General features: G+C 37.0%; 1 protein-coding gene across 1 annotated transcript; it reads right to left on the bottom strand.

Moving 5' to 3' along the window:
• On the bottom strand, window positions 1-23,110 carry SOX10 (SRY-box transcription factor 10). The gene is made up of 3 exons (XM_070946599.1): window positions 22,701-23,110; window positions 2,938-3,203; window positions 1-2,266 (listed from the first exon to the last, which is right to left on the bottom strand). Exons 1-3 carry the CDS (start codon window positions 23,108-23,110, stop codon window positions 1,557-1,559), a joined length of 1,386 nt encoding a protein of 461 aa, XP_070802700.1. The 3' UTR covers window positions 1-1,556.
• Between the last annotated feature and the right edge of the window lie 1,433 nt (window positions 23,111-24,543).

Here is a 24,543-nt window from a genome sequence, read left to right as displayed (position 1 = left end):
TACATGTTCTTTTCAAATATCATAGAGAAAAGATAATTATCCATAGCTGAACATGGAAGTAAGCATATATAAGTTCATAACTTGGGGCAGGCAAACCTCAGCTGTCTCAGTCTAAAGGTGTTGGGAAGAACTAAACGTAACAGTAACATACAATACTATAGCCCAGTGTTCCTCAACCTTGGCAACTTGAAGTTGTTGGCTGGAGAATTCTGGGAATTGAAGTCCATGCGTCTTCAAGTTGCCAAGATTGAGAAACACTGCTATGGCCAGTAATGGTCTTTTCTCATGTACTCGCATAGCATCTGTTGTTTCTAGTGCATTGATGCTTTCATGCTTTTACATTGTGGCCAAAAGGCATGGTAACACAGTCCTCCATTCATAGACAATTTTGGTGAATGATTGAAGGGCAGCAAATGATCAGCTAATATTGTTACCATTCCTGGATACCATTTGAACATTCTGCCTCAGGCACCCAAACATCCTGAGATGTTTCATGAAACAATAAGATTAATGCTGTGACACTTTTGTTCTCTAATTAAGCATGTAGGAAAAACCATACTGACTTGCTCTCTTTCCTCAATTTCCCTATACCCACATATACACACTCATACACGGAAAACACATTCATAAGCGTGCCAGAAGAAAAAACATTGGCTTTGGCAGGATATCTTTTTGACTATTAGAAGGATAGTTGGGAGAGTTAGAAGGGAACCATGAAGTACTGGGAAGAGACTAGGAATACAAAACGTTCATTACCAAGAAGGAAAATTCAGTCTGCTTTTTCATTTATGGTCAAGGGACCAGCAGGTGTGGACACATGGATGCACTTATATGCAAAGGTGGCCAGATCATATAATACAGTTCCTGAGTCCAATGTACTGTGTAGTTAAGTCTTAAGAGAGCCAGGCAGCAGAGAGGCGATGGAATAGATAGGCGGAAATTGAGATGCCAAGTACAACAGGAAAAGCAAGCACAGGGCGATCTTCCAACGGAGAACTAAATTTCATGCATGTGCAACTCTGAAGCACGAATGTCCTAGAGCTCTGTCCCCAACAGCTGCATCACTGCATTTCTTCTGTAACATATCCACCACAGTGTGCCCAGCTCTAGCCATAATTTACCCATAGACTGTGGCAAAGTTATGGTTATTGGTTTCTTTCTTAAAATATCAGACGGATTGTTTGGACAGTTGAGGATGGGGGAAGAGAAGGGAGGAATTATCTCTCAATTTTATTCTTCTTGTAACTACTTTAAACCCTCAATCTGCCTTACAAAAACCAACCATGAGTTGTTGCCCCATGCCTAGAATCACCCTCCTTTAGAAGGCCTATGGGATCTTGAAAGCCACTCAGGGACTGGGAGTAGGGGGAGTGGTTGGGAACCTTCCTCCAGCCAGGTGAGCCATCGATAACTGTGGTCATGTTAGACATCCCGGGATATTCTGTGGATTCTGGTGAATGGATGACACCAAAAGACCTTGGAACTTGGAGGCTCATCTTCTGGGGCTGATTCTTTGGAGCCTTTCCGCTGCTGCTTTGGTCACTGCTCCCCATTCCCTAGGGTCTTGAGAGGGTTGTATACACAGGCTGTTCCCAGTGTGTGGGACTGTGGGACTGTGGCACTGAAGGGGCTGGGTCAGAGATGGCAGTGTACAGAGGACGCTGAGAGGGACCCATATATGAGAAGGCTGAGTAGAGACCAGAAGCCTGACTAGAGTGGCTGTAATAGGGTCCTGAAGGTTGGTGATCAGGATAGTCAAACTGGGGCCTGGATATAGAGGGGAAAGCTGAGCCATAATGGGGCAGACTGAGTGATGTGTAAGCTAACTGGGAAGTGGAGGGTTGGTCAGTATAATGACCCCCAGGGGTAGAGCCCTCTGTTTTTACTTGTGTCTTCGAATCTACCACTGAGGATGTGGCAGCAGACAAAGAGACTCCATGCTGCTTGGAGATCCAGGCAGAGTGTCCACTGGCTGCAGCCAGGGCACTACCAAGGCCGTAACCTGCAGCTGTGGCATAACCTCCCACATGGCCTGGGTGAGCAGCGTGTCCATTTGGTGGAAGATATTGATCAAACTCGTTGACATCGAAGGGCTCCATATTGGACATCACTTCGTGGCTGATCTCCCCGATATCCACGTTGCCAAAGTCGATGTGGGGTTTTCCTCCTTCCCCAAGGGAACGCCCATCCCGTTTGGAGTCAGCCTTACCCGTCTGGAGCTCTGTCTTCGGTGTAGTTGGTGGAGTGGGAGGTCCATGGCTCTGACCTGTAAGGTTGACATCACAAAAGAGGGAAGAGAGAGTGTGTGTAAACTATTCAATTTATACAAATATAACTTTCATAGCAACATTATATTTGTATTGGATCCTTTCCAAGTTACCAGAGTTTGACTCCATGAAAAACGAAACATGACAAACCAGTATCTTAGTTAACTTTTTTTACCTTCATTACACAGACTGCTTAGTCATTTATTTGTTTGTTTTATTTGGTTTAGGCACTTCCTGACTTTGGGATGGCTTTACAAAAGCTTCCAGTGAAAAGGGAAAGAAGGAAGGAAGAAAGGAAGGAAGGAAGAAAGAAAGAGAAAGAAAGAAAGAAAGAAAGAAAGAAAGAGAGAAAGAAAGAAAGAAAGAAAGAAAGAAAGAAAGAAAGAAAGAAAGAAAGAAAGAAAGAAAGAAAGAAAGAAGCTAGTAATCAGTAAAAAAGCACAATTGCAAGATGTAATTGTGGGCTGAGGGCTGTGGGCTGTGGCAATTGTGATATCACTCTTTTGTTATGATACTCATCTATGCCAATTCAATTAAATGTTCAGCTTGGTCAGAAAAATAAATGGTGGTTTTCATGATTCCGCTCTATATTTAGGCAGTTCCTGGTTTACTATGCCACTAGAATTCAGATTGCTGTGGATCTGACCGCTGGCTAAATTTATGAACTAACCTGAAGAATGTTCAGGGTGTCCATCAGACAAGGGAGATCCCTCTCCAGGATGCCTATGGTCCAAATGGGCATTCTTATAGTGGGCTTGAATAGCTGCAGCTCCACCAGCTTCCCCATCAGCCTGGCCATCATTTTCTCCTTGGGCAGCCTTGCCGTTTTTCCGACGCCGTGGTTGGTACTTATAATCAGGGTGGTCCTTCTTGTGCTGCATCCGTAGCCGCTCTGCTTCTTCAATGAAAGGCCGTTTGTCACTTTCATTCAGTAATCTTAAAGAGGTGGGAGAGATAAGAGAACAGGAAGAAATGTAAGCGACCGATGATTTAAAAGGGGAATTCTAAATAATCAGGATCGTATCAACTGATAATAGAAACCCATTAATGACTATCAGACACAGCATTGCAGATGGGAAAGAAGATCAGCAAAGAGGAGATGTTGAAAGCTGCTCTACCATGACGCTGGAAGGAGATTGACCAGAAATTTTGCAATGGAACAGTGAAAACTTTTAAGACAATCAGTGATGCTACCAGAAACATCAGCAGCCATTTTCTTTTGAACTCAGCAAGAATGCTACACTCATCTAGTCAAAACGCTGTCTCATATCATGAGCAGATTTCAATTTAGCACATCAGCAAAGCTTTTTGCCATAATCACTCTTTTATGTAAAATTCACTGGCATGAGCAACTGTAAACAACTATGTATTTTATTCAGCTGAGAACCAGTTTGGTGTAATGGCTACAAGCTATGGGCTAGAAACCAGGAGTTCTAATCCTGTTTTAGGCATAAAGCCAACTAGGTAACCTTGGGCCAGCTCCTCCCCTCCTCTCTCTCAGCCATAAGAAGCAGGCAATGGCAAACCACTTCTGAAAATCTTGCCAAGAAAACTGCAAAGACTTGTCCAGACAATTGCCAGGAGTCAAACTGACCTGAAGGCACACAAACACGAAAAGAACATCTGGTACATGTTTTTCTACTGACCTACCGAGCTTTGTAATGCGTGAAATTTTTATTTAGGAGAATTGGTTAAATGTTTGTAATCAATTTCACTGAAATGGAACAGAAAGATGTTCCTCAAAGATTGTATAAGTGGGAAAATTTTACATCATACTCTTGTACAAATTCTAGTCTTTCTATAATAAGATCAATTTCCATTTATATACAATCTTTTTCAATTTATTCACAGAACAGACACCCAGGATTAAATGAAACTGTGAGAGATTGGTACACTCTGGTATTTCTTTCCATGGCTCAAGCTACATCACTTATTAAATCTGTAACATGCACTTGCTATGGCAGCTTTATTTTTCAGGCTATCATACATTGGATAGGTAATATTTTGATCTCCAGATGTTATCTTCAAAAAATTCTTATAGATATTGTGTAAATGGAGTATTGTTTTGTTTTAAAATGTCATGTATAACAATGGAGAGCATCCCTTCCCCTTAAAAATCCCATACAGATGCAGAAGAATGCTTTACTTTTGATCAACAAGGGGTAGAGAAGGATAAACTTCTGCTATCCAGCAAGGTGACTGCCCAAATCTACACTGGGTTATTGCAAGCTTTTTGTAAAGAAGAGAAACTACCTCTTTAATACATTCCGAACTTTGCTTGTTAATGGGGATTGCCATTGAGACCAGTCAAAAATAATCAAGAATTTTTCAATTGCTTAACATAATCCCTAAGTGGCTTGTGTTATTACTTGAGACAATATTTCCTGCTAAGTCGCTGCAAGTGGACAGGGTTGTTGAGCTAAGTAGCATTTTGGAGCCTTGAACAGAAAACCTATTATCTGGAGTTTCAAAATGCTCAAAATTTGTTTATATGTTTAGATGATCATTGTTTCCACAGGGGGAAATATAAGTCAGGTATCACTTCAACATGTAACTTTGTTTCCCATCTTTCAGCATCTACTACCTGAGGCAATCAACTGATTGTTTAATAGCAATAGCACCTAGACTTATATACTGCTCCACAGTGCTTTACAACACTCTCTAAGCAGTTTACAGAGTCAGCATATTGCCCCAAACAATCTGGATCCTCATTTTACCAACCTCGGAAGAATCGAAGGCTGAATCAACCTTGAGCTGGTCAGGATCGAACTTTTGGCTGTGGGCAGAGTTAGCTTGCAATACTGCATTCTAACCACTGTGCCACCACGGCTGTTTAATGGTACTGTAAAGCCCATCCCAGAATGTTTGCTGTGTAAAGCTTGCTATACTATATACTGTATATTATATTCAAATTACAGATTGTCTTCCGAGTGCCCAAAAATATTATGGCTTACATTAAATTTTAACAAAACAAATCTCAGATTGTTGAGGTTTCAATAAAAGTGAAATCTTTCCTCCCTTTCTCTGTCTTGTCCAGTGAGGGGAAAACCTCTGTTTGATAGACAAACGACAAACAGAATGAATCTTTTTATTCCTCAAATAACCTATGAAGAATTATTTTGGCTATTTCTTGTTTAGCAATTAGATTAGTGGATTTTGCTTTCATCAATAAGAGTCTAAATACTCTATTTGTTTATGTAAATATAAATCCCTCCATGGCATAAGGTTAGATTTTGAGGGACCACTGCTTACTGATTATGTATATCCAGGGAGGCCCAGCATGATACGGATCCCATTTATTAGAAACTGTCTAGCTTCTAGCTGGCCACTTTTTGGAACATCATTAGATTATCCCCAACCTTGTTAATCTTTGGAATGGTTTTGAAGAATATGCCACCAGGCATGGAATCAAAATGAGAGCCCATGGGATACCTGCATTGATGGTTATGATGGTTTTTACCTTGGCTGCCAATCTTTAATATGCTATTATTGTTGCTTTATGTTTTTAACTGCTGTTCGCTGCCCAAGTCATGAGATTAAGATGGGCAGGTCTATAAATTAGAAAGAGAGAAAGAAAGAGAAAGAGAGAGAGATTAAACCACAAAAATTCTGAGCTTCAATTCACATTATTATTTAATTTTATTCTGTTATTCAGATGCTCTATCATTGCATGAACTGTGAATAAATTCTAATGCTTTGTTTCTGTGTGTGAAATGGTTCTTCATGAAGTTTTGGCATCTATCAGCACTCTGAAAGCATCTGAATATACAATATATCAAGGATGAGCCAGTACATCCCGAAACAGCCTTCAAACCCTTCAGGGAACCCATTTCCCCAAAGTCTAGAAGTGCTGACAAGCTTCCAGCATGGTTTGTTTTTTTTAAAAAAAAAAAAAAACCTTCAAATTTTCATTTGAAAACTGACTAATTGAGTTGCTTTAATTGGGACTTAATTTTGCAACATCCAAGACTTTCAGTCTAAGGCACTATAAATCAGGCACAGAGATTGGCAGCAACAGTGTTTAATGCATAATATGTAAACATGGAGTTATAATGACAGAGCTTCATTGGAACAAAAGCTTGAGCTCTGGTATTTGTTGTAAATATCAAGCAGCTGCTTGCAACATGTGAAACACTATTTTATTAGGACTGCAAACTTTGTTTATTTGGCATTGTTTGCTAGCAAATGGATCTTAGTTTTAATTGGTATAGAAATTACAAAACCATACTGGTTTATTGTTTCTAAGGTTTTACAAGAATGGGGAATCAAACAAAAATATTCAAGATAATCCTATCTTCCTATATTTATATATAGGTAGAAAAGAAAAGTCATATAACTTTTCTCTTCTTGCCTTTGCTCTCCTTTCCCCTCATGAAAATTATGGCCCAGTTTTCTGCCACTGGCTATCAAAATAAAATGCTTAATACAATATATAACGGGTACACAAATTATGTCGATGATAATTTCCACTGATTTCTAGCAATCTCTGCCTCAAAATATTTCATCTTCAGCAGGAGAGCAAAGGCAAGAAAAGGCAGATTTTTGGGGTTTTGACAAATGTCAAATTAATTTACATTTAATTGATTGGTCATTTAAAACACAGATGACTAGTGAACTAACCACTCCATAATCAAGTGTTATAATAACAATCAGAGCGTGGCCAGAGGCCTTGCCTTGGCCTCTATATAGCACCATCCCTTCCCACCTCCCATTCAATAGCATTTGAAAAAGTTTCTACTGTGACTTGAGTAAAATAAAAGAGGCAAGCATTCTCAGGTGTAAGAGCTGGAAAAGCTGTAAGGATATTCCCATGAACCTGAACCTGATACAGAAATACTTCCCAGCCCCTTTGGGCAGGCCATAATGATGACAGTGCATTCCTATTTTTCTAGTGGATTTCGTTTTGGTCCTTCTTTTTTTCCACATCCTTCTACCTTCTTCTTCCAAACATGCTTACAATCTATTAATTGTCAATTGGATTATCATTAAAAAAGGATGGGGGAATTAATTTCCAAATTAAAGAAATAAAGGATTTATGGAAACATGGATGCATGTAGTCATACCAGAGGTGGGTTTCAGCAGGTTCTAACCAGTTCTGGAGAACCGGTAGCGGAAATTTTGAGTAGTTTGGAGAACCGGTAGTAAAAATTCTGACTGGCCCCGCCCCCATCTATTCTCTGCCTTCCAAGTCCCAGCTGATAGGGAGGAAATGGGGATTTTGCAGTAAGCTTCCCCTGGATTGGGGAGAGAATGGAGATTTTACAGTAACCTTCCCCTGCCACGCCCACCAAACCATGCCCACCAAGCCATGCCATGCCCACTAAGCCACACCCACAGAACCGGTAGTAAAAATTTTTGAAACCCACCACTGAGTCATACCTAATGCCTGGAACTATTTCTTTCTGCCTTACATTGTCAGGTTTGCCATGTTCACCTACACCTGTTAACATTTTGAGGTACTGGCTGGTTTTGTGCCTTTGCTCTTCTGGCAAGCTTAAAAGTTTATGAATTGTGTCATGTTAAGATGTGAAATTGCTCTGAAGAGAAGGCAGGACCATGACAACAGGCAACGACAATGAGTCTCTCAAAGTGCAAAAATTAGTTATAGAAGAAAATGGGCATATCTTACAGCACTAGGAGGAATATGTTTCATTAGTACAACAGCACCTGTTTTTAGATATTTCTCGACATTCCCCCCCAAAAGACTATTTTAGCTAGTCTATTAGTGTAACTATAGTTTTCACAGATATATAGCTTTTAGATCAGGTTTATACAACCTGGGTTCTGATTACCAAAAATTCTAACCAGCTTAGATCCAGAGGTGGGTTTCAGCAGGTTCTGACTAGTCCTGGAGAACCGGTAGTGGAAATTTTGAGTAGTTTGGAGAACCGGTAGTAAAAATTCTGACTGGCCCCACCCCCATCTATTCTCTACCTCCCAGCTGATCGGGAGGAAATGGGGATTTTGCAGTAACCTTCCCCTGGAGTAGGGTGGAAATGGAGATTTTACAGTATCCTTCCCTGCCACGCCCACCAAGCCACGCCCACTAAGCTACACCCACAGAACCGGTAGTAAAAAAATTTGAAACCCACCATTGCTTAGATCTCAAGATCTGCTGTGCTATATTCTGAATATCACTCCACAGTATTCCTTGTTAAAACATGGACCGATTCTCCTGTTTCTGTCCATAAATGCTGTTTCTTTTGGATTCAATGAGAAACAGAACAATTCCCCAGTGTTTCTTGTGTGGTTTCCAGCTAATTTAGACACAGTTGTAAATTCTCATGCAAGTCTGTCACTCTGTACAAGATTTCCAGTTAAGAATTTTGATTAAGTTCTGGGAAGGAGCACCAAAATACTAAATTGATTTGAGTTTCTGTGAGTCTGTGCAAGCTCTGAAGGTTCTTACATTATTGAAATTAACATCCAAGCAGACTTTAATATTAGAAAGCCTAGCAAAGGCTAGGTTCACACATTACATCAATCATGGTTTTTAAATGGTTTGCTGGCTGGTTTTCATATTATTACTAGCTCAGAAACCATGGTTTTATAAACTAAAATTGTATTCACACAACATATTGCTAACAGTACAAAATCAATCACGTATGTTCTGGCTTAGTTTATTATGTGAACAAGAATACTAAATAGTGATGAATGATTAGCAGCCCATAACAAAGTTAATGGGCAAACAAAAGACTTGGCTTTTCTTTTCTATGACCTGCAGTGGAGGCTCTTGAAAGCCTGACTTACTATCACACCACCTGGTGCTGAATGGATTATATGCCCAAAATTTCATTCTTTTACTTCATCATTTTAATCCAGGATATTAAAAGCACTGATCTTCTAGAAGTTAAATGCCAGCTTTCCTGATTCTCTTTGTGGCTGTATGGATTGCATTCAGAGATCCAAACCACCCTCCTCCTTTGTCTTGAATTGTTCCAAGCAGAGTTCTTCAGTGGGTCTAAAAAGCTAAGTAGAGCCCCAGCTCAACAATACTCAGTTGACAATTATTTTCTGGAAGGATGAAATCTGGGCAAGCCAATGAACATACGATACTTTGAAAAGTGCTGAATATTATTCTGGGATAAAACAAAAAGTCACTGGAAATTCATTCAGAACCTTTTAACCTGCTTGGTATTAAATACTTGTCAACAGAAAATAGGATCTACTTAAGATGGCCAACATTTTCAGTCCTTGCTTGGAGATACATAGAACCAATAGACATTTTTGTTCAGTGTCTGCTTTCATCAGTGATTCAATGGGCTACTTCTTCTGATGGCGTTATATAATATATTTATTTATCATATTTAAGAACTGTCTCTCTCCATCACAGAGGGATTCTTATATGGCAGGATGTGCTTTTTATTTAAAAGAATCGCCCTTCATTGTGCTGTTTTATGAAAACACAATTGACAGGAAGATCCATGCTATTACAAAATCAGCTTCAATTCTTTTTGTATCAGCCTTTGTACCCAGAACTGAATCTCTGCATATTTGTTTTCACCATCTTTCAATGAATTGCAATCAAATCCATGCTGATCTACCCATCTCTTTCTATCTAACCAAACCAGTTGTAATAAATAGAAAGTGATATGAGCAGGCACAGATCTGTTTTCCCCCACCCTCAGCTCAATCTCCTTGTCTCTATGCCAGTGTTTCTCAACCTTGGTAGCTTGAAGATGGGTGGACTTCAACTCCCAGAATCCCCCAGCCAGAATCCCCCAGCGCTGGCTGGGGGATTCTGGGAGTTGAAGTCCACCCACCTTCAAGCTTCCAAGGTTGAGAACCACTGCTCTATGCTTTTTTAAAAGGAATTGGATGCAATCTTTCACCACCATCCCACACACCAAACCCCACCAAAGCACATGGGGGAAGGCAAACCAACCTATCAAACTATTGGTCATAAGAAAGCTTTAATTGAACTCCCAGTTCCCTGACCCACAAATAAAGAATATTTCACAGAGTTCATGTAAAGTTTTCACATTGGCTATCACATCAGTGAGGGATGGTCTTTTGGTCTTAGTTTTTCGCTGTCATGACAGTAGAATTCTGGTGAATATCGCTGAGATTGCCTGCAAGCCATAAAAGTCACAACCGTCCCCACTTACTCATCAGTAGCAGCTGCTGCTGAATCAGTGTGGTGAACAATGAAAACAAGGGAAAGGTGGAGGATAGAAGATTACACATTCGGCATGAATACCCATAGACAACTACAGATGTTTGAACATTGTGACTATGACAACACTATTCCAACATGACATGGCTCAAAGTTATTTAGGCTGAGATTGAAAGCTCTAATTATGCACTTCATATTTGACTTTTGATAGGCCATTGAGTTAAAAAAAAAAAGATGCTTCAAACAAGCAACACCTAAAAGATAATAGGTTATATTTTGTACATTTGACTTTATCAGATGAAGAATATAGAAAACAGGCTTAAGAAAAATTCAGCATGAAATTAAGTTAGACTTTATCAAAATAATTGGTGCTAATCTGGGTTTCAATTGAATAAAACAGTTTTTTGCCCCATCCTGGGGTTAATTAATTTAGCAGTGCTAAGGCAATGTTACTATTTTCAATGAGTGCTGTTGTAAATGTTTTGTCTGCTGATAGTATGTGTCGGAAATTTAATTGAGCTATCACAAATTTATGTTTGTACTATCTACTTAATTATTGTTTTACATTTCTAAAGTCATGAGTTCTACCAGCCAAATGTAGCGGAACACAGTAACTGACAGTAATGTGCCATCTTTGGGATTTGGAACAAGGATACTTCTGAATAAATAAAAATAAAGTATTTTTTCTTTTGTACAAAAGTTCACTTTCTATAAAGAAAGCCTGTTTTAAAGGTCTGAAGTTCTTCTCAATCTGTACAAATCATTCCTAATATTAAATTTAAATGGCCACATGCCAGAAATATAAGGTTATGCTCCTGTAGTTGTACAGAGTTCTCTGTAGACAAAGAAAACAAAGTCTGCAAGTGTAGCTCTAGGACAATCTACATCTGTTGATATCACTCTCTTCTTCACAACTACAAAAGGGTCCAGAAGACTGTCTCTTTTTGCATTTGGCAAGCTTGTCTACCAAGAAGGCTAGATAATATCAGAGATGTAAGAAACATTTGATGATATACATCAAATGATATACATTTGGTCCAAAAAGTTGGTGGTAATTGAATAGAAGAGCACTTTACCTACTCACAAATTCTGGTGTAGTTTTCTGCTCATCTGTGTGGGTTAACAATTCAGTTCATATGAAGTTACAATGAAGTTGAGAAAAAATGTTGAGAAAAAAAAATGGAAGTATTTTTAAAGCCAAAATTGTTGCCTTCATTTACAAGGACGAGGGATTTATAATCCTCCATATCTTGTTGGGTATAGTTCTCATAATCTCTGAATGTTGACAATATTAACCCAGATGGATGGAAGCTGCTTTCCATTACCAGGAAAGATAATTAGCTTTCCCTTTTCAACTTGTTCCAAAACAATTCTAGACATGTACAGTATCTGCCCACTCTTCTGCTTAAATATATTACATACACACTTCTATCTGTTCAGTGTAATTTGTTTGAATAGTTTGCAAATGTTGGGCCAAACCTATATAGTACATGATAAAAACTTACATTCCTTAGGTATACAATAATTTGTTCTCACACAAACAATTTTAGCACCTACCAGATTCTACCAGTGGCACAATTTTAAAACAATTCCTCTCTTTCTATTCACTCAGCACATTGCCACATTTAAGAGCATAATTTTATTAGTTTTGGTTTCTCACATTTTCTCAGTTTTCTACTCCAGTTGTCTTTTGCATTTGCTATTTATTTACAATTTTTTTAAAAAATGCATATGTTTAAATGAATTTTGTTTAATATATTCATTTTTCCAAATGATTGATTTAATATCAATTTCTGTGTGCCATTCTTATTAACATATACATGCACATTAGAATATGCAATACAAAGTGGAGAATAGTACCCTTCCCAAAGGATAATTTGCAGTTTTGTTTGACTATTGGTTTAGGACAAATACCATTTAGTAGATTGCATGCAAATATAAGCTGAACAATTTTCTCACTTTCCTAGCCTGTCAAACTTTTTTCTGAGAATATTAAAATCAAAACATTGGATGGAATTCACACTCCTCAGCTCATCAATAACAGTGCATGCACTAAGGCATAATGAAAAAGGAACCAGGGAAAAAAAAGCAACATCAATATTATCCTTCCACAATTTTCTTGCCATGATTTTATTGATTATGCATGCCTAGTTTTGAAGTGCCAATATTATTGGATGGATAGTGATAAAGGTAGGGCATATCCTGAGCTATTGCACCCACCTACCTCCAATCTGGGCCTCCTTCTCAAGGTGTGCTGGATTTCAACCACTGATTTCTAACCAGCCTAACTATGTATGGCAAACTATGAATTTCAATTTAAATGTTAAATGATGCACATTAAGCAACAATCTAACTTCATCTGCACATTAATGTGATCTGAGCTGCCTGTAAACTAATCTAGAAAAAGTTCAACAAAGAGGATAACTCTGTCCACAGCAGTTATTGAAAAAAGCAGACCCCATCTAGGAATCAATAGGAAAGGGATTGAGAATAACATTGCCAATTTTCTTTTCATTATATACATCTATGGCACATCTATGTTTGAAACACTATTTACATTTATGGTCGCAGTTGAAAGAAAGGTACAATAGAGTTAGAGATACAGTTGCAGAAGAGTGAATAGTTAGGAGATTCCTTAAGAAATCAAAAATAGAACATGCGGGATTCTAAGTTTAGGAATAAGGCACCTGTGGAAGAGGTGAGTGGAAAATTGAACTGCTTATGCAGCATGACATTAAGAAAGTGGGTTGGGAGACACCTTTGTTCCTCTGTCAAAACACCTGGTGATCCACTGAAGATGACTGGATTGACATTAAGGAAAAGACAAAAGAAAGCACTTCTTCAACCAGTGCATAATAATCCTAATTTAGTTGTCTTTAAAGGGGGAATGGACACATTCATGGAGGAAGATCAATTAAGGCCTATTAGTCTTGAAAAGTCAGTGTTATCTTTGAATTAGAGGCTGTGTTGCTCAAAAATTAGTTGTAGGCAAACAACAGCAGAAGAGAAATATGTCTCAGTCTCCTACTTGTGAGCATCCAGTTGATCAATAAGAAACAAAATCCTAGTCTAAGATGGGCGTTGGTTTGGTCCTATTCTTATATTTTCATAAATATGTTGATTAGGAGTAATGGGGAACTTAGAGGCCATCTGGAGGACATCAAGTAGGGAACACTGAGTTATTTGATTAAAAAAAAATACATGGAAAGATGTACAATCGCTTATGTACTATGATGCTGTCAAAAACTCTTAGGAACACTTTCACCAAACTGGAATACTGGTTTTTGGTCTGTGTGCATGGATGTATGTACTGCACTGATGCTTAACGTATCTTGCAGTGTTCAGTGCTTAATGATCCTCTTCCCAATACCTGAATTTGCTCATCAAAAACTAAACGTACTGTACACCAGAGAATTTTTATGACAAATTCACCTTCCTCTTCTCATGAATATATGAAGCAATTAGGCAATCACAAGTCTAAGTATTCTTTTTCTTTCTTTCTTTCTTTTTTTGCAACCACAGTAAATTCCTATGGATTTATTTTGGGGAACAATTTTTATTCTTGTTGGAATGTGTTATTGGAGATCTTGTCCAGGAGAGGGTGCTGTAAATAGCAGCATTTTAGTCTCTACATGCAGCAGCCTGGCCTTTTTACATTATGACAGACAGATACTGATTTTGTTATTGTTTTTCTTTCCAAATGGATCAGGCTCACACTCTTCACAACATGTAGAAGAATCCACACTTACATCTATCTCTACAATTCTTTAAGGACTTTGCACTTCTGCCTGTGCAAAAATGCCCTTTCAATCTGAAAATATCTCAATGCTTCCACATCTCATGAATTTTCTGGGCGGGCAAAACCCTGCGCTTCCGTACCTTTCTCGGTGAATCTGGCAGACAATAATTTTTTTAGCATTTATTCTTAGGCACTAGATACTATTTCCATAAAGAAAAAAATCCTTGAGAAGAATCAACCGACAAGCTGCCCTGAGTCTTCGGAGAAGGGCGGCATATAAATCAAATAAATAAAAAAAATAAAAACAAATTATAATATGCAAAAATTCAAAAGTCTTCTGCTCTACTGTTACTCTATCCTCACTGAAATTGGCAAAATGGATAAAAAATTCATTTTCACTGCATTCAACTTCCAAATGATGTAGACATACTTAAATAATACAAAAAAAAAATCCATGGATTTTAGCTTAGTCTGTTTTGTGAACATAGTTAGTTTGAATATTCAAAACAAACTGTTTAAAAGCAAACTGTGACTTGAACCTAATGTCTAAATCTGGTTTGATCATGATGAGAATTAAAACAGTATCAACTGAGAATTATCATCTACATTGTCCGCTAATGATGCAGTAAGCAGAAGAAAAACATGTAAATGAAATTAGATCTCAATTTTCATTTTATTTATGTAGTAATCATTCAGATAAATCATTCATCTATTACAGCCCTTTGCCTGAATCCCTTTTATTGGTCAGCAATTAATTTTTAGAAGAGATTTAGGGATCTGTTCTATAAATTCATAGGAACTGAAAATTCTGTTTTCTTCATCTTAGCATTAAAGCACATTAATACTATTAGTAACGTTCAATTACCTACATTTTATTTCAAAGTGTCTTTAACAATTAAGAACCACATATAATTTTTTTCCAGGCATACCAGTAATTATAATTCTATGTATTCCAGAAATTAGCAATTATCCTTCTTTTGGGGAAAAAAAAGATAATGGCCTCTGCAAAACCAAGAACTAAAAGGCAAATATTCTGGACGTGAACCTGTGCATCTAATGAAACCCATGAGCAGTTTATGATATCCCCTGGGTGTATCATTGTTAATGCTCCCGTACCAGTTTACATGTGCACACATGTAAAATGCTGTCATATATATTTCCCAACATATACAGGTGGCAATTGAAAATGATATTCAGATGTTGTGATGTACATACCTATGACAATTAATATAATGCAACCAATGATATTCCTAGTTACAGTCTATGAAAGCTAAGGTAGGACTTTAAAGAAGCAGGATAGAAAAAATATTGACCCCTTTGAAGGTTGGGGTTGGAGAAGATTCTGGGAATATTGTGAACAGTCAATAAAGCAAACAACGGATCATCAAACAGATCAGCCCATAGTTTTCACTTGAAGCAGAAATGGCCAGGCTCAATTGTTTTCTACATCAGACACACTAAGTGAAGAACCTAGTTCTCTGCTGAAATCTATTATGCTGGGAAAGGGGAAAGGAAAGAGAAGAAGGTACAACCAGCAGCACAGTGGACAGACTCAGTTTCAGTGGTGACAAGTACACCGTTGGAAGACTTGACGGATGAGGTTAGGAACAGATTGTCTTGGAGAAAATCTATCTGTGCGGTTGCTAAAAGTTAACACTGACGTGATGGCACATAATCAATCAACATGTGGCAAAAATAAAAATGTACACATGAGGTAAGCACATGCAATTCCTTCAATAAAAGATAACACGGTGTAAGAAATGCATTACACATGAGGTTATAAGTCATAGATTGAGAATAAGAACAATCTGATAGTTGAGAACTATCCCAAATCTCAGTTCAGCTCCGATACTGCGTGTAAAAACTATACAATATGAGAGGATACTTTAGACAAGCTGTTCTCAGTAAAGTAGGAATATTACTGGCATAAACTGTAGTCATATTATGAGAGCATGAGTTAACACATATGATGTACTAAAAAAAATTAAGTATAATTTTAAGGGATCTTAGTAAATACAGGTTTTCTCTTCCCATTAAAATATTAATTTTCCCATGTGGGTGCAGCTATTATTTCCACAATGAATAAGGCAGATACCCTACTGCCTCTATCTGTAAAAAATTCAGAGGAATTTCCAAATTGTAGGAAGATTCCTTATTATAGCAGACTGTGGGAGCAATAATATAGGAATATGGGTGAGTGAACGGGGAGTAACCTTTTGGCTATTGCCACTGAAAAAATATTGATAAGGGAAAAATATTTTTTTTAAAAAAAAATCTCCCAGATACAGTAGAGCTGAAACAGTCTTGGTTTCTGGTTGTACAACAGTTACAAATTCAATACATCAGGTAAAAGGCATGTACTTTAATCTATAGGGAGTAAAATAGTTGCACTTGAGCTATAGCAGATGCTTTGGAGATGTGACGAGAAGCAAGGCATAAACACCATTATGGTTTACTAGTAAAGGTGTTTGTTACGTTTTATGTGCCTGTGAGTTATATTCTGGACTATACCTTAAAAAATAAAGAGAACTTTATCAACGGATTTTTATTCCACGTGGAGGAGGAGATTCTATCTACACTTTTAAAATAATAGTGAAAACTGATTTTGATTTTATTTCATTTTTGTCCAGAAAACACAGCATATGAGGCAAAGTTTGTTTGTTTTAGTCTCTGGCCGAAAGTGTTGTATAAAAGATAGATGTTGATGCTGTTTGTTGGTCTTTTTAGTAGTGCAGGCATGCTTGTCAGAACAAGAGAATCGACAATCCAGACTTTGACTTAATTCCACTTTAGGAATCAGGCAGTTTCTGATTCTTGGATGTGTTCATATATTAATTGCCTGCTCTGGAATAGCCCATCCCACAAGGTGAGGATAGCCCTCTCCTTGCGAACATTTAGGAAGACAATGAAAACTTTCCCCGAATGCAAGAGTTTTGAAACAGGAAACATCTGGGAGAGGATTTTCGATTTGGGAATTATTCTATAGTTAACTAAAATAGCCAAGATAATATGAATCACATAGACTTTACTAATGGTTTTGATCACTGTGTTTTATTAGTTTGTAAATCTCTTTTTTTATTTTATGTTTTCTTGGATTATGCTTTTAAAGATCTATTACATAAAATTTAATTTGGGATTATAATATTTATTGGGGTACTATAAATATCAGGAATTGATAGAGCAGGCGACATACGTATGTATATAACAAATAAACATATAAACAAAGAGATTTAAATCTTTCCTGCACTTTCATAAGAAAAGTATTATTTGTCAATGAGCATTTCGTTAATGCAAGGGTATGGACTGGTTTTTGAGCCATTGGCTACATTTGACATGTGAATAGTGTGCCAAAATTGCACTCCTAGAAAGGACAAAAGGTCAGAACAAAACCTAAATGCGATTAAATTGAAATGAATTAATTAAATAATGTTCATGACCATTCTTTCTATGTTTAATAATTCACCTCTTCTTTTGTATTAAAAAGTGCAACTCAGGGATAATTTCTGCAGAATTTTTGAGGCTGTTTCAAACCTGGGGCCACCATTGCTCAAAAGTGCCTTTATAATGCAGTTTATTTCATGAAACCATAGGATAAAATGAAAGCTCCTTTCTTGCTTTTTTGTACCATAAATTAGCCTTCTGTAGCCCAATGCCTTCTGTAGGTATTGGACTATATCACCATCATTCTATTCCACGGGATGGGAGTTGTAGTCCAACATATCTGGAGGACATCTGGTGGCCAAAAGGTATTCTACAGACTTGTTATTGTTATTGTCCATTTCCAACTTAAGTGACTCAATCAATACAATCACTGTGGCATCAATCCACTGAAAGCTATTTATTGTGTTGCTGCCCCTTGATTTCAGTGGCTGCAATGGTATGTGAGAATACCCCTGGGAGATGGAGGGAAGAGATGCCAACTGGATACAACCTGCAGCTGCATAATGGGCAGAGAAAGAAATGCAGAAAGGAACATGCCTAATTTATCAGACAGTAAAAGAGACGGCAAAAAGTTTCTACCATCAGACTTGCAAGATTCTCTTAATGCAGCTCGTCGGTTTCCTGTCTAATCTACCTGGGAAGGCAGACATGGGGCTTATACAGTTCAAAATTCCTGGAAGTCTCAAAGACAGGTGTGGCAGCTGTATGTTCCCTACAACATGGTCACAAGATCTGGGAGACACGCTCTGTGTGTCTGGGATCAAAAAAGAAAATGACTTTGGTTCCAAACTTAACATTTTAATGACCAAAAGCATGAAGTAAAATTGTTTTATTTTTTTTAAAAAACTTGAAATATTTATTTATTTTGGATTATATAGTTAAGATAATATTTATTTCAAGAATATTTAGCATGATTTTAAAATGTTGGCAGCAAGATATAAAGAGAGAAAAAAGAGAAATGCTGTGTAAGAGAAGAACGATACAAGGAAGTTTTTGTTAACAAAAGCAAACAAGACAAATCAAATAGAGACATAAATCAGGATTATTGAGAAAGCAGCCATTTTGATTTGTCCCTTAGATATGTTGTGGCTGCTTTCCTAAAACCAGAACTAACCAAGCAGGACCACAGCAAGTGGCAATAAATATAATGGGATATTAAGGCAAAAAGGGAAATATATACGATCAAGAGTTGTGCCTGAAACAAGATATATATACTACTATATAATATTAAAAAAGAAGTCAGAGATATTCTATGGAGCTCTTCATAATATAGAGCATAATTAGCAGGCCCATAATAATAATTGTATGATGATTAATTATAATTAAAACTGTATGATGATCTGATTGTGTGGTACCCTAAGGGTGTTAATATATAAGAAGATTGTGTTGAATTCAGCATGCATCATTATTTTGATGAGTTTAAGAGTATAGCCTCTCATTTTGAAATACATACAGGCATAAATATAATAAGATAAATATAAGAGTAAGTGCAGCATCAAATTTATGAAAATGAAAACATAAAAATATGGCTATCATTCCATGTCCTCTTTTCAAACTAGATATTTTCAAAAGCCAATGGCTACAATCTACTATCATCAATGAGCTTGAAGTTGACTTTAAAATAAATTAAAAATTTGGTATATCTCCCTCTATGCCCAAAGAAGAGATGCACTTCAAAATGCTTTTTATTTGATTTGCCCTTGCAGGAGTCACAATATTTAATATGTTTTATTCTTATACTATTGTAATAGTTCAATAATTACTGCATCCAATCATCAGAGTAAAAAATAGAAAGAAAGGTCTTATAATGATTTCTGATTTGATCTAATAAGAAGGGGAAGATACGTATAGATATCATTCACTGCCATTTAATCTACTCATTGCCAATATGATCAACACTGATTTAGCATTTACAGTATGTATTTGTCACTAATCTTAATGCAATTAAATAAAGACATTGCCTTATTGGTTTATATCTCAACACTGTCTATATTTACTAATTTATAACTAACTTATACCAATATTCACAGAAATGAATTTGTAGATGGTCAAAGAACACCTCCTTGCAAATAATTGTTTATAAGGATCAAGAAAATTAATATGCATTAAAAATTTATTCAACTAAATAAATAAAGGTTCTGTTAAATAAATATTTATTTGATATAAAATTAAATAAGTAGAGGTCATTTTTAATTGAATGGGTTGGTTTCCTAAGACTTAAACTGTCTGGGTGTCAAAACTATGTAAATCTGGTTTCAAACTCCAAATATAAGTAGCAGCAGCAGCAATAGCAGCATTAGTAATAACACTAGATTTACTAGTCTATGCAATAGTGAATGCTAACAGACTCCTGTGAAATAACGATATCTTTGTAACCTTAAGAAGCTAGAGTTTATCAAAGTAGTTCATTATGAACTGCTTATAAAAATGCTTCTGTAGTATATTTTGGGAAAAAATGAGATAAGAGCAGGATATCTTAGAAATCTTATTTGTGAACTACCGTGTTTCTTTATATTCATTTATTTTTTAGGAAGCCCTTTTGTTTGAGTTAATCAAAAGAAGTAGGAACAGATTTTGATAAACTGGAATCAATAAATTAGTCTGTCAAATATTTCGTGAATGCTCTTCAGCACCAAAGAGCCGAACTAAAATACTGGAGAGAATAGGTTTCACAGAGGTTCTGCAATTTAATATGACTTGCACTCAATATCTCTGTTTCACATCTACCTAATCCAGAAAGATAGTTGCCTTTAAATCACATAGCTAAAGAATTGAGACCCAAAACATTAATATTAAGTTTGTTTTCACTAAGAAAATCCCAGTGTCTTAATGGAGTACGTATCAAACAATTTTAGGGGGGGAAAAGCATGCTGAATATAAAGTTAGATCACTAGCCCAGCTTAGTTGCCTGTCCTATTAGCCAGTGGCTCTTCAAAGTTTAAACATTTTCAGACCTACTTAAGAAGAAGGTCTTAAGGAAGTTCAGTATGCAATATGTACTATTGTACACTATTGAACTCTAGTCAATCATTTGCCTTTTAGCTAAAGTCAGTTACAAATGTGCCAGAAAAGAAGTGGAATTCTTAACCCGACATCACATGGGTACTGTGTTGCTCCCCATAACCAAATTGCTTAGCAAAATGAATCACATGAACTATTTAGACCTTATTTAGATCTTTTGAAGGAATGATAGTTGAGTGGGATGGGACAAAGTCTTGAAAGCAAGCAGTGAGGCTAGATCCTGGAATTTCGAGTTCCTTGTTGTTTATATTTCCTTGTCTGAAGGAATCACATGATATGATGAAAATTATATATTTCATTTTGTTTTGTTCCAAAGCTATTTTCTAATATTCCACTATCTGAATAAAGTAGATTTTTTTAAACCCCAATTCTGAGGATCATATTAGAAATAATATAATTAATTTAACCTTTATTAAATGTTAAATTAAATTGATGTTTAATTGCTTCAAATGTGTTACAATGAATTCAAAAGAATATCCCACAGCAACAGAATCCAAGTTTAAGGTTTACTTGATAAATCAAAAGCAAGTCCACCTCGTTTGAGACTTTGCATGAAACTCCTGCATATCCAAAATTCTAAAGTTATAATACAATATGACAGGAAGAGAGGCAAATTTTATAGTTTCCCCTTAATCAACTTTTTAAATGTTTGATTAGACTTCAATGTATTGTATAAGTCATCTTATACATTCCCCACAAAATCAGCTAACTTCTAATGCAAAAAAGCCCCATGCTAAAATAATCATTTTAATTATACAAATAAATTCTTAGGATATAACATCAGGATTATCTGACGTGAACATGAAACTATAAAAGGCCTTTCCATGCTTTGTTTCCATCCACTTAGTTTCAACTCCATTGTGAGTCCTCTTTTACAAACTATTATTATGTCACCTATATATTGAGTTGTATCTGTTTTAAATCAATGATGCCATGGGCATGCTCCAATGGATACCCTTGACATCCTCATAATTGTATTCTAATAGGTTCTTCTAGATGTGTAATTGATTGTGTTTTTCTCCCGGCAGCAATCTAATGTAATCTGAATGCTGGGAAAATGTAGTGCCTCTGAAATATAAGTACTTCCTCAAATCTAGGTCCATGTAACAGAAGAGCAAGGACAATGCAACAGTCTCTACTGTTGGGTAGGTTCTGGCTTGTTCCTGCTAAGTAGGGAGTAGTATATTTCCATAAAAATAACTCTGTTCCTCAGTTTGATCACCTAAAAGTTACAAATGCCCAGTTCATCAGCCAAGTATTACCTATTTATAAAGGAGGAGTGTGGCTAATTAGCAACATAGAGGATCCTATCTTTAATTTTAAATTCCTCATCTCTCCGCTTGTCACTAATCTTATACCAAATCCCATCATCATATCACTTTCAGACAACTACAAATTATTAATCCTTGTGATTAAAAATGGGATGGTTTCTAATAAGAACAAACTGCTTCTTTCATTGTACCTGCATCTCACCACATCATTAGTAATCATTTTGTTCTTTCTCTCCAATAGAAGCATTTGTTTTTCCTCATGGAGAAAAAAAAATGTAGTTATTTGAATTGTTTTAGAAGATAAAACGTCTCTTTTCCAACATTGTTGGATTCCTGAAAACCATTGTTCCAGTGTTAGATGCTCCCCAGCAGAACAAAGACCCTTGATTTGACAAGGAAGCAAAGGTTTAAACTTGCCTATCCCACTTGGGTGCCCTCCAAGTGCCTCCAAATGTAATTTCCATCATTCCTTGCCAGCATGTCAAATACTTTGGATTAGAAGATGATCAAAGATTTAGACTGAAGGAACACAACTGATCAAGAGAAGGGGCAGAGTACATAGTATCTGAAATAAAAACTCATGGGCCTAAGACTGAATGGCCAGGTCAACTGGGCATCATGGCAGAGATAAGAGAATAGACAAGATCAAAATATGAGTTAAATTTTATATTGACAGCACTCTGGATGTTTCATTCTATTGGCTGTCTGACTATTCTTTAACACTCCCTATCTTAACACCATAAATTGCAAAGATAGATCCATTAAATAAATAGTGGTTCTCTCACTCTCCATTTGACCTTGCTTTATGTGGTTTCTTTAAACACCCCCCCCCCATTTGTTCTTACCTCCAGAGCTTCCCAAGCGTCTTACTAAGTTCTGCATTGTGAAGGTGAGGATACTGATCAGCCAGCTTCCTCCGGGCCGCTTGAGCCCACACCATGAAGGCATTCATAGGCCGCTTGACATGGGGCTTGCTCTTGCTGCTTCCATTGACACGCACAGGCATAGGCACTAGGGTCCAATCATAACCACTCAGTACCTGGCTCACTGCCTCCCTGATGCACACTGGAAACTTATCATCATCTGCCTCTGTGTCTTGTTGTTCCTTCTTCACTTTCCCCATCTCACCATTGCTGGAGTTGTTAAGATGAGAGTTGGTGTCTGATGCCATGGAAGGTCCTGGCGAAAGGCAGTGATGATCTTCAGAACCAACAGGACTCATTTCTACTTCAGAAAGGTCTTGATCATCTGTCATTGTTTCCTCTTGATTTTACCCTTCAAAAATGAAGTCTTCAAGCTGGAACTACCATTTTAAAAATAGATGTGAATATTAAAGTCAAAAGTGTTCAAACTTCCTGAACAATCAAACAAACAGCCAGTAACCATTAAAAAAACAACAACAATCAGGGCTATATTTTATCACTTGCAAAATCCATGATCAAAAAGGTCCAAATTAACCGATCCTTCCAATTCTTGTTGAGAAAGTTTCTAATATGGCAACCCAATTTTTGAGCACATGAGCATAAAATAAAAATTTGGGGTGGTCTTAGAGGGGTGAGAATAAAAAAAAATCTCCATGTTCTAATTTGTCCTTCTACATTCCAAATATGGCTTCTAATATAAGCTTCTTTTGAGACTGGAGTCAAGAATATTGGCAGCGGAGGAGAAATAGGTGGTTTTAGTATTAAAGGATCATAACATGAACGCCTTGTGATCGTGTAAGACGTACATTTCAGAATGCGTCTTTACACATTGTGCCCTTTGACGCCAACAGGTAAAAAGCAGCATAGAGGGGATACAAATATTTTGCCTTTAGGTTTTTGTCCTGTTTCACTTACACTCTGATTAAAGGGGGGGGGGAACCTTTTAGGAAATTCAAAGCTGTTAGCTTTAGTTCGTCATTACTTCTACCACCATTTAGTTTCTGTGAGATATTATCCAACCATAGGGAAACAATATTTAAAAATAAAGTTGACCCAAACACCTTAAATGAAATTAGCCAAACTAAAATTTGGCTTCCAATTATATGTTTACAGTAGTTTGAACAGAACAGTAGTAACTTTGATCTGCTAAAGTAACAAGTGAAGTGAAAGCTGTCAGTTAGTTAAGAAGAAGGGAGAGAGAGAAAGGGGAAAAAAGAGAAGAAGCAAGTTATCAAGTGCAGGTAAGGAAACTTACATCAGCCGGTCTCTCGGGCAAATCCTGAGTTAGCTGTAATTTGTGTCCCACTAGCCTCTCTGTTCTCTCTCTGTGTCTGTTCTCTTTTCACGAGGCTGGTAGCTTTCAAGAGCTGTGTGCTGGGAGAACTATCAGAAGTGCCATTCCTGGAGGGAGGCTTGGTTGCTCCTAATACCCTGCATGAATGTCTCTGTGACTGGCTCGTTGCTTAACACTGGGGGAGGGAAAGTCAAAGGGTGGAGCTAAAAGCTCTCTATGGCCCAAATACATCCATTGTATGCAGACAGGAGACGTTCGGCATCCCCATCAACTACATTTCAACTCCCATCTCAAATTAACACTTTTCTATCATACGGCCTATTTAGAAGGTGGCTATAGTCAACTTTTATTTCATCTGTTCAGATGTTTAGCATCAGACCTTCCTTTCTTCCTCCCCAAATACTCTTTTTCAAGTCCTCTTTTGTTTGAAAAAGGACCACATTAAGGACCACTTTGTTATATCATTCCTCT

The sequence above is a fragment of the Pituophis catenifer genome, unplaced genomic scaffold, assembly GCF_029215685.1.
Source record: "Pituophis catenifer annectens isolate HBS135680 unplaced genomic scaffold, rPitCat1.0.hap2 SCAF_7, whole genome shotgun sequence".
Lineage (NCBI taxonomy): Eukaryota > Metazoa > Chordata > Lepidosauria > Squamata > Colubridae > Pituophis > Pituophis catenifer.
This window is presented reverse-complemented; position numbering and strand designations above follow the sequence as displayed.